This window comes from Chrysochloris asiatica, unplaced genomic scaffold, assembly GCF_000296735.1.
Source record: "Chrysochloris asiatica unplaced genomic scaffold, ChrAsi1.0 scaffold00001, whole genome shotgun sequence".
In the NCBI taxonomy this organism is placed as follows: Eukaryota; Metazoa; Chordata; class Mammalia; order Afrosoricida; family Chrysochloridae; genus Chrysochloris; species Chrysochloris asiatica.
The window spans coordinates 38,354,456-38,366,207 of record NW_006408519.1 but is presented as its reverse complement, the minus strand read 5'-3'; the positions used below and the strand labels follow the sequence as shown (position 1 = coordinate 38,366,207).

Here is an 11,752-nt window from a genome sequence, read left to right as displayed (position 1 = left end):
AAGAAAAATTTTAAGCTGGAGGATATAAAAATCTGCAAACCTAAAACAATGTTTCTGCAACCCATACAGTTGATATCTGGAGAACTGTGTTTGCTTGTAATGTACTGTTTTTTTCATAGATTTCACTTTCTTAGGGTTTAGTATAATTTAACTACAGAACATGAGAGATAGAGGGGAGAGGAAGCATTTTATTTGTGTAGGTACCTCATGGGATGAAAAATCTCATGCAACAATTCTGCTTTATATTGGTGTAAAATGGTATAAAATGATAAAGAAGGATATTTCTAATAAACACATCCTAATTGACTGGGGGAAAAAAAGATGAATGCTGAATAGATTAGGCATTTATTCTGCTTATCTGTAAACCCAAACTCCCAACCCCCCCCCCGCCATCAAGTTGACTCTGTCTCCTAGCTACACTACAGAGTAGTAGTGCTCCTTAGGGCATCTGAGGGTATAAATCCTATCAGAAGCAGACAGTCTCGGCTTTCTGTCTCAGAGGGGCCGGTGGGGTCAAACTGCAGACTTTGTCATTAGCAACCCAGTGCTTAACCCACTGTGCCAGCAGGGCTCCTTATTAATCTGTACATTTGGATATGTTTCATTTTTATTCTAAAATGTTTGGTAGTTTCAAGAGAACAGGAAAACGATAAGTATATTTGTCTTTTATTACTGAGACTGTTCCCCCTTGGAAGATATTGAAGTGAACTGGCAGCTGAAGTGTATTCCTAGCCTGCAGACACATACAAGGTGAGGGGGAGTACTGTGGTCTCAGACCGGCAGTATCAGGAGTAGCTCCAGGATTTGAGAAAGAGCAAATATGTGCCCCTGTCTGTTCAGCTGGTAGGAATTTTGTTTTGTGTTTTGTGAACCAGTTCTCTGAGTAAACTTTAACAGTAAGTAGAGCTACATTTCATCTTTTTCTCTATCTCCGCTGGGAATGCTAGTACCCATTGGGAGCATCACAACTTTCTAATGGGAGTTGTTTGTCAGGAAGGTGGCCGGCTGGGGCCTCGTTTCTTTTCACTGGACTGCCGTGACACTTGTTCCCCTTGTTGTGTGTACACTTGCTTCCTGGGGCAGTGTGAAACAAGTAGTGCCCAGGCAGATCCTCCTGAGTGGCCCGTAGCTCCCAGGCACTTACTGAGAGTGTGTTGAAGAGTAAAGCATTGTAGATTTCATCTCAGTTCTTCAGCTACCCAGAGGTTTAAGGGAATGAGAAATTCAGGAAATCAGTTCACCTACCACTGACCGAGTCTGAGGCCAGCTCTTGGGAAAACACACAGTGATGGCAGTGAGGTGGGATGCAGAGCTGCACCATGGAGAGCCATAGTTTCATGGCACAGCCAGGTGAGCACACTGACAAACACGTGACAAACACGATAGGCTTTGATTGAAAATACTGCAGTCCAAGGACAGATGAGTGCAAGCCAAGAAGAACCATTGTCACCACAGAAAGGTGAGTTGTTGGGTCTTGCTAGGCAAGTCAGTAAATCCACCGCTTGGGTGGGCCTCCAGACACACACAAGATTTTTTCTCTCTGTGAACTGTGGGTGGACGGCTGAGCACAGGCATTTGAAATGCTTCCACATACAAGTGATAGCTCATGACTTCTCATGTGACCTTGGTCAGTGTACTTCACATTCCATGCTTTAGCTTCAAGGTGGGGGTAGTACCCCCTTCTTTCCATATACCTGCAAGGATTAGAAAACCTGAGTCTCCGTGAGGGTTGGTGGTGTCTGCTACAGGGATCCTAGGCCCCGATATATGGTTTTACAGCATCACACTGTCTTCTGTGTTGATAACAGCCTGCTGGGATAGCAAGAGCTGCAGCAGAGAGCCCAGCTTTTGGAGGAATTGAGATCAGATGTGGTAAGATCAGATCAGGGTCAAGGTGCTGGCTGTGGAGATGATGAGAAGATGTCAGGTTTGGGGTACATTGTAAAAGTGGGGGCAGCAGTATTTACCAGTAGATGGCATCTGAGGTGCCAGAGAGAAAAATCAAGTATGACTTGATGGATTTTTGGCTTGAACAAACAACTACAAGAATATATTTACCATTCACTGAAATAGGGTTCTAAGGAAAGAAAAAAAAAAGAAAAATGGGGGCAGAAGAGCAAGGGTTTCTTTTTTAGACATGTTAAGATTGAGCATAGTTATTAGATATCCAAGTGGAGGTATAGAATACTCAGATGTACACCTCTGTATTGCAGAGGGATCAAGTGTAGAATTGTCAACTGAAGAGAAAGTGTTAAAAGCAATAAGTTGTTAAGTGCTGTCAAGTCGCTTCTGACTCATAGCTCCTCTGTGTAGGGTTTCTGTGGGTTTGAACTGCTGATCTAGTGGTTCACAGTCCAGGGCTGATCCTACAGCACTACAGCGGGAGTCCTAAGAGGAGATGGGATTTCCCAGGTGTTGAGCACAGAATATAGAAGAACAACAGAGTCCCACAGGCTGAGGCCTGGAGTCTTCCAACATAATGAGGGCAGAGAAATGAAGGCCCAGCAAAGACAACCAAGCAGAGCAGCCTGGAGGTAGGAGGAACATCAAGGAAGTTCAGTGTGTCCTGGAAGCCAATGAAAGGACACGCGCAGGGTTATCCTTTAAGGAACATTCATTCTATCAAGAAACTTTTGTATGTTTTATGTCTGTTCATCAACACCATGGACTCCTGGTATAATGCTGCAGGATTCACACAAAGTTCGCAGTTCAAATGCACCAGCTGCTCCTCAGAAACCCTATACAGGGGTGCTGTGAGGCAGAACCAGCTCAGTGGCACTTAACAACAACATCAACACCACAATCCTGTGATGTGCAGATATTCACTTCATTTTATGTATAAGAAAACCAAAGCTCAGGGATCAGAAATTAATCCACAGATATTTGGTTCATATATCTCATATGCCAGCTAGTCATGGAAGTTGAAAAACTCTGTAGTAAGGTAACAAGCTCATAGGAGTTGAAGCCACTTTTCAACAGAGATCCACCTGATCCAAGCCTGAACAATTTTCAATTAGTGGTGATATGTGAAAAGGTATTTTATAAATGCTATTCTTCAGGCCTGGTGTGTAGACAAAATGAATGAAAATGAAGGTAAGTTGCATATAAACATGAGAACATGCGAATTTTTCTTTGGCATTCCAATATTGATTTTCTAGAAGAAAATCAATCCTTGTTCTCTAATAATTATTGTTTCCTCATTGCTTGAAATTGTGATGATATTTGGACTCCTCAGCCAATGGGGGAGTTGTGTTAATTGGACAATGAGGTGAACTAACTGGTGTGAAAGAGAGAGGAGAAGCCTCCTTCAACAGAGTGAGTTAGAACATCCAGTTCACTGCAGCTGCCTTCCAGGTATCCTCAGTGAATAATTGATGCAGCTTCTCTGCTGCCTTGTGTTCTGAGTGTCTAGTGATCAGTGTTCAGAATAACGTCACTGTGAAAAATACAGCTGAGATTATTCTTTCTTCCCTTTTTTTTAGATCATGTACAAAATGAAGAAAACTATGCACAAGTCCTTGATAAGTTTGGAAGCAATTTTTTAAGTCGCGACAACCCCGATCTTGGAACAGCTTTTGTCAAGTTTTCTACTCTTACAAAGGAACTGTCCACACTGCTGAAAAATCTGGTAAGCTATTTGTAAATTTTTTTTTTTAATTACATTATACAAATAGTTATCATGCCTAATTGCGATTGTCACAACTGTAAAGGTAGAAGATGAGTAACAAAAAGAGGGAAATAGTTCATCTTACATTCCAGGAATAGGGACCCTAGGATCATCAAGAGGGAAGAGCATGAGCAGAACTTGGGATCCTAACCAGAGAATCAGAGACCACAGAGATGGTGGCATGGAGAGACAGAGCATCTGAGGACTCTAGACTCATGGAAAGAGAAAGCCTGTGTGCTGGTGGGCTGGCTTGCAAACTGCCCTTTTGTTGTTTACACGATTATGTATTCCTGCGTGTTTTTGTGTACATCCAAAAAAAATGAGGGAATAGAGGCAAATACTGTTAACAGATGGTGCATGGAGGGGATTGTAATTATTGCAGTGAAACAAAATATGACTGGCTGAATGTAAAACCAATGTTCTGCCATGTAAACTATCACTCAATTCACAATAAAATAATAAAAGCTTTTTTTACAACAAAGTTACATTGTACAAAGCAGCCATGAAAATCATGTCATGAGGACAATTTAATAATCTCACCTTCAGTTCTCAGTTGTGGTTAAGTACTGTCGAGTCAGTCTGACTCATAACAACCTTGTACAGGGTTTCTGTGGAGCAGCTGGTGGGTTTGAACTGCCAACCTTGTGGTTCTAAGTCCAGTGCTGACCCTACAACACGACACCAGGAGTCTGATTCTCAGTTATGGTGTTTTAAAAACAAAACAACCTTTTAAAACACAGACCTCATAGACCTAAGTATGGAGTCCCATTTAAAGAAAATCCCATCTTGAACTTCCTAGAAATTGTACACATGGTGCAATCTTAGAGTAGATTTAGTGAAGCCATGAGAAACTGGTTCACTTAAATTATCTTCTGTATTCTAACATCAGTCTTCTTAAAGAGATCCTTTAGCAACATTTGCTTTTTAATTGGTTCAAAGAGTGGTAGTAATTTCTGTGTAAAACATACATTTGAAATATATGTTGCAAGTATTATATTTCGCTTGTGTGATTATGAAGATGTATATTGGTCCCTGATTTACAGATAACTCATTTCCTTCACAACTCCTACATACTTTTGCCCCCTCCCTGACTCTTGAACCATGATAAAGACTTTGTAATCTCAAGAGCCTGTGGTTTCACAAGTGGAAGATATGAAGAACCCTTGGGTTTCTGGCAAGATGGGTGCCAACCCCTTGGAGGGGCTGAAAAACCTCATGTAGGGACCATGTCTGATTTCCTCTGTCTTCACAAGGAGGAAAGAGACTCAAATGCAAAATCAGCCTAAGGCCGATTCCTGTGAAGCAGAGGTCAAACATGCCTCCACCCTACAGCCTTCTTTCCCCCATTCTGACACCAACCATCCCTCCCACAGCACTCTGCTTCACATCTGGGGTTAACAATCCACTGCAACGGCCACACAGAACTCAACAGTACTCGCAATTTTGGGGTTTATTAGGGAAATGAACAGGGTACAATTCAGGATCAAAACCAACTCAGAATGCTGCAGTTTTCCAGTCAGGAATACCTCTTCTCTACTCTGGTAGCGTGGGGTAAAAGAAGCAACTGTACCTTTCCCATCATCCGCACAATACCAGGCCTCCCTCTGCTGCCAGAGCTGCTCATCAGCTGATGGTACTACATCTGGACAGCCGTTCACCTGTCAGTCTTTCTCTCTTTCACCGGCCCTGCTCGGCTGCAAACCACAAGGTCAGCAGTTCAGAACTACCAGCTATTCCACGGGAGAAAGATGAGGCTTTCTGCTCCCATAAAGATTTACAGCCTCGGAAACCCTGTTCTTGGTCATTATGAGTCAGAACCAACTCCACAGCACAAAACTACCACCACCGTCCTGCAGACATGCCTCACTCTTGTTTTCAGTTTCTCAGCCACGTGGCTCCTCGGCCTCTGTCCTGATCAGGCAGATGATACAAAGCTCTTGTAGCCAGTCTGTGAGTGCCCAATGGGCACATTTTGCAAGCCAGTCTCCTGCTTTACGTAGACGGCAGGCCTAGAACCCACAGCTGCTCTGTCTCTTCATGCTGTTGCCTCTGCTATTGCAGATTATCTAGCTAGGGATCTCATATTCCACTCACGCTCTTCCTTCTTGATGGTCCAGGATCCTCTGTTCCTGCTTCTGATATGGTTCCTTTTAAACCTAGCTAGACGGCAAAACTAACCAGTCCCAGCCGTAAGAGTCCTATACACCTTATTTGCATGGTCCCACCCAATCACCTGATGGGAATTAAGACAACATTGGATAGAAAAGCTGTGTCAAGTAAATTCAGAGTAACACAGAGGCAGGTTTAAACCAGGATGTAGTGCATGTGTTTGCCCAGCTGTGTTACCCAGCTATCTCCATGATGTATCACACTCTACTCAGCCCTAGGAATGTGCGTTCCTGCAGTGGTCCCTCAAACTCCAAAGTGAATGAATTCAATCAAGTCCTCTATAAGGCCCAACAGGTACCAGGATGTTGAAAGAGACTGAACTTTTCCTGTAAGTTAGCTCTTTCAGGAAAAACAGGAAGTGTTTCCTCCTCGTGCCTCTCCCAGTATTGCTCCTTTGTGTCCTTTAAGGACCATAATTCAAGCTCAGGGTCCCTTCACCCTGGCTTAGGTGAGTGGCTATCAAACAGACTACTGTGGCTTAGGTGGGGAGCTTACCATAAATCCACTGGGGTTTACAAACAGCTGATTTGCGGATGAAATACCGTCGATTTTGAAAGTGAACACGGCTTTTCTGCAGTATAGTGACATGAATATTTAACCAATCAAAATTTTCCTTTTTTCTCTCAAACTAGACAATTAATTGTGTGTCTTCCTGGCAGTTTAATTCTAATCGGTGATAAGAATTCATTTTATACAGTAAATCTAACTAATCGCTTTTTAACTATGGAAAATAATATTTTCTATTTTCCAAAAATGTGAGAAAACATGATTTTGAACTCAGGGCCTACATATTCCTCAAAGTTTTGCTGTGTTTGATAAATTCATAATAACTCTGTGAATCTTCTATTATTTCAGTCTCAATTTTGCTGTGAAGAGAGCCCTCTGTGCCTGCCTTTTTCTTGTAGCACTGCCCACAGTATGCTGGGAAGAGAGGAAGTGAAACGAGACTGCCACAATGAATTCACTTTGGTGGTCACTGGGAAAATGCTGGAGAGGAGGGGAAGCAGCAGTTCTGTTTCCCTAAAGTTGGTGTTTTTCCCATGGATATCTTGCTAACCTTTAGTTTCCAGGACATCAGATGTGTTTGACTTAAATCAAGAATCCTGCCCTCCACATTTCCTGTGCCTTTCTCCATCATCATTACACTGTGTGGACATGTGTGCCATGCACACGGGACAGAGGCTAACGTTCTTTGTCTGTATCGGCTTGTTGTTGTTGTTATGTGCCGTGGAGTTGGTTCCAACTCATAGCGACCCCGTACAGGGTTTCCGAGGCTGTAAATCTTTACGGGACCAGAAAGCCTCATCTTTCTCCCATGGAACAGCTGGTAGTTTCTAATTGCTGACCTTGCGGTTCGCAGCTGAGTTGTCACCACTACGCTATCTGTATGGGCTTATCTCATTACAAACACAGCTACTGTTCACTGAACACTTCAGTGTGTTCATCAGTGTGGTGGGTGCTCACGAGGATTCTCTCTCTTGTCACCTTATAGAAATTCCCACAGTCATGGCAGCTGAAGCGCACTGAGATTAGTAAATGTGCTCACTCACACTGTTCATGAGCAAACCTGAGCCCCCCCCGCATTCTGTCTCTGAGTCTGTTGTCTTTACCACTAGACCGCTGTACCTTACGTCAGGTGGTTCTGTTGACCTGACTAGAGGAAGTGTCGATTTTGCTTTCCACTAAACATACTGAAAGCCGTAGGCCTTCTTTGTCAGCTTCCCGTTAAGGAATAGAAATCTAAGATCTAAAACAAATTGCTGGAAGACCTAATTCATGTAGTAAAACCAAAATGAAATAAAAGCAAAAACGTTTCCTTTACAGGCAGCACAGCATTCCTGATGAGCGAGCCAGGTCGAAGGGTCTCTCTCTACCGCAGCTTGCTTAGCTAGGGAGTGCTCTTCTGGGGGAATAAATGGCAGGTCCAGGGCTTCAGACTGCCTGTGAATCACTGCAGCTTGCTAGCTTCCTGTCCGTTTTCCCAGGTAAAGCAAGTGTGACCCAGACAGAGGGAAAGGTCCCCACACCTTAGAGCAGTGCCTTAGGGAAGCCGCAGAGTCCCAGGCTGTGAGGGATTCTGCGTCTGCTTGCACACCTGCAGTCCTGGCTATGAATTCAGGGGACCCAACACCTTGAGAAAGTTCTGGAACACCTCCCTGTGAGCCCCTGAAAACCCTATTCTCTTAAGCCTCGTGAAGGCTAGCAGCATTTCTCAGTCATTAATACTGATCAAGTAATTGCTCACAACTGGTCCAGTAATAGCTTCATAATCAATGGAGAAAGATTGATGTCAAGGATTTCACTGTACTGGGATCCACCATCAGAGCTCATGGAAACCATGTCTCCACTGGGAAAAGTCGGCTGAGAGATGTCACTTTGAAGACTACGGTGAGCCTGACCCAAGCCGTAATATCTTCGTCTCCTATGCATGTGAAAGATTGGATGCCTTTGAATGATGGCGCTGGCAAGGACGATTACTCTACCAGGACTGCTAGAAGAATGAGCACTTGGGTGTTAGCAGACGTCCAGCCAGAACGCGCCTTAGAAGCTGAGGAGTAACCAGTTCCTAGAGAGGGATGACATGCTTGGCATGAGGAAGAGGACGACCCTCAGCACAATGGACTGCTACAGTGGTCAGACATGACAGTTGTGAGGATGGTGCCGAGCTGGGCAGTGTTTCGTTCTAGTTTACACAGGGGGAAGACTTGTGTAGTCGCATTCTTAGACACGCCTGCTGGATTCCGTGCACTGTTATGTTGTTGTTGTTGTTAAGTACCGTGGAGTCGGTTCTGACTCACAGTGACCCTGTACAGGGTTTCCAAGGCTGTAAATCCTTACAGGAGCAGAAAGCCTCATCTTTCTCCCGTGGAACAGCTGGTAGTTTTGAACCACTGACCTTGCGGTTCGCAGCCCGATTCGTAACCACTACGCTACCAGGACTGTTCTAAGCACTGAAAAATGCAGTCTTCTAATTAAGATACTGCTTGTATGTTGGTGGTGTTGTTAAGTTCTGTCGAGTTGGGCCCAACTTATAGTGACCCTTGTATAGGGTTTCTGAGGAGTGACTGGTGAACTTGAACCGCCGACCTTGTAGTTCAAACCGACCTTATAGTCCAGTGCATTAATAGGGAGGTGTTTTAATAATAATAGTATTATTTTAATGGGGAAAAAAGTGTCAATTTAGGGTCCAGGTCTTATGCCAGCATAGGGCAAACATTGTATTGGTTGGCTTACCTATAAGTGACTGGCATTCCAGGTGTAGTGATCATTTCTCAAAACTGATCCTGAAAGATACCATCCAGCCAAGTGCTGGCAGTGCTCTCAGCCACCACTGAGAAATGTTTGGTATGGCTTTCCCTTCTTCCTTTTCTGGACTTTGTATTGATTGTAGAAAGTATGAAGATCAAGTGAGATGCTACAGGAAGACCCCAGTAACAATACTGACGTTGGTGTTACCACCACACCACTTCTAACCTGTAACTGAAGTCTGAGGACTGCAAAAGGCATCCCCCTTGAGGCTGACGGAGAGCTTTTCAGCTCACCCCAGAGCTGCTGGCCTGAGGCAGTTTTGAAGTAACTCACTCTTCTTATCTCATCCCTCCTGCTCTTCTTATCTCATCCCTCCTCCACCGAGTGATAGAAAGTAGTTCATGTCAAAAGTTGTTCTACTTCATAATTTAAGATTAAGGATTGGGTTGTGGTCTTAGTTAGCCTGAAGTTTCAGTCCCAACTTTTACTAGCTTTATAACTGTAGGCAAATCATTCGCCTTCTCTTATGCTAGAAAACTAGCATTCTAATTTGTAAAGAGAAATTATAACAATATCTATCGACTTTCTGTAGGATGAGAACTGGACTGCTAACTACAAGTTGGCAGTTCAAACCAACTAGCCACTCCTCAGCAGCCCTACACGTGGTCGCTATGAGGCGGAACCAACTCAGTGGCGGTTAACTTACAACACTGATATCAGTGAAGTCATGGAACCTCAGTGACAAAGCAAAGGTACCAGATACATGGAACCTGCTAAAGTACCAGCTTTTAGATTATTACCATCATCTGGTTGAATCTTTAGGACCCTGGCATTTCCCGTGTTATAGATCAGTCTCCAGAAAACATCAGGCCTGCTAAATGGTGGGATCTGGGCTTGAACTCGGGCTCCTGACTACAAAGTACAAACTGTTCCAGCAGTGCCCTGCTCTCCAAAGGGAAGCCAGGAGCATCTTCCTTCCAGAAGTTAATTTTGGTCATGTTTGAAATTGTGTAGCAAATGCTGCCGCCTAGTGGTCAGAATCCAGAGCCGTGTGGATATTGTCTTCAGTAGATTGGTAATATTGTTTTATATATGTAGACATTCAGAGACTTCTTATCTGTGTGACTTTGGCAAGTTTTTTCAGTTCATTCCTGATTCATACCAATGCTTGTAATTCTATATGAACACAACAAGGCCCCTGCCCCCCTGGGTTTACATTCTAGTGACATTTACTAATGAAGTCTAGAAACAATGTATGTCAACTTCCTACCGTAGCATCTGGGCTATCGTATATGCTTAGTGAGAGTGGCATTTAAAAATGATTATTATACAAAGCCTTTCTTTGTTGCCTCTCCAGTCTCTCAGACCTCGTCATCCTCCAGTTAAAAGCACCTTCCCAATCAAAGCCAGCTCCCAGCATCACAGACTATTTGTTGTTCTGGACCATGGGACTATGTCATGCTTTCAGACCCTTACACATCCCGTTCCTTCTACCAGTTAATGTTTCAGTGATACTTTGTGTGTAAAGAACGGGATGCTCTTGAGTTTTAGCTTTTCCTGAGTGTTTCTTGTTCATTTGATGAATGACTACTGTGCCAAATCATGTTCAGTCTTTTACGTATGCATAACTGTTGCAAGGAGCACAGGAAAATCGTTGTTACAACAGCTCTCTGTCTGAGCTACACCCAGCATCTGTTTCCCGAGTCAGTGAAGCTAGGGATTCAACAGACAACTGCATCCGTTTCCTTCCCCACTCACAAAACTGGGGGCAGGAAGGAAGCCCCACTGGCTTCCATCTAGGTAGGCTTTCCGCAGGTGGGGGTTGGGGGGCTGCCGTTGAAATGTCACCACAGTCAAGAGCACCACAGAAGCACTCCGTTCAGAAAATGAACATAAAACCTCTTTTAAACTAAGAGGAGGTGGCCAGCCAGGCCTCCTCATACATCTGGTTGCTTCTCCTCCTGAGTCTCTGGACTCTTCTAAAGCTTGCTTAAGAGCTGAAGTCTCATGTAACAGAGAACAGTTATTGCTTCAGAGCTGTTGAAGCAAAGCAAAGATTTCTCCAGCTGCATAGCATTTCCTGTTTGCAATCTCTGGCTGCAGGCCACTGTGGTGTGGGCAGTGAAGGAGCTACCGAGGAGACCGCGCATAGCAGTGCATTGCGGGATGATCTCTCATAGCTGGCCATGGGAAGGGTGCTGGCCAATGGAAGCTGCTCACTGTCACCTGCATGTGGACCTATGCATGTGCCATCCTTGCCATACCTTAGACATGCATCTGGGTTTGGGTTCACAGTGGTTCTTTTGTGGTTTCATTTCTCTGCTCTTTTTCTGGCTGCAAATGAAAATAGATGGATTCAAGAGTGTAGCAAACAAGGTTATTTCCTAAGTTTTTCTTTGTAGTACTGACAAGTATGGCGAGCTTGGATGTACTCAACAGCACATTGGTACCTCGGGTGATATCATTCATTAAACACCTCGTCCTTTTGACTTAAGTGGTAATCCATAATTGGAAGGCTCCAGCGTTTGGTCTGCCTCATGTGCTGACATGATTCACTTCAGTGCATGAAAGGAGCCCTGTACATGTCCAGTGGGTGGACAAGAGGTATGGGTTTCTTTTCCTTTGCTATTAGGAAGGGCATGTGTTTATTATAAAAATTTCAGAAAG

At 44.0% G+C, this 11,752-nt stretch overlaps 1 protein-coding gene across 1 annotated transcript in view; it reads left to right on the top strand.

Moving 5' to 3' along the window:
- The window catches only part of ASAP1 (ArfGAP with SH3 domain, ankyrin repeat and PH domain 1), a 306,393-nt gene that overhangs the window by 169,025 nt on the left and 125,616 nt on the right, over positions 1–11,752 (top strand). Inside the window, exon 3 of the mRNA XM_006830709.1 lies at positions 3,483–3,628. Within this exon, the coding sequence (XP_006830772.1) occupies positions 3,483–3,628 (146 nt within the window). The remainder of the gene's footprint in view (positions 1–3,482; positions 3,629–11,752) is intronic.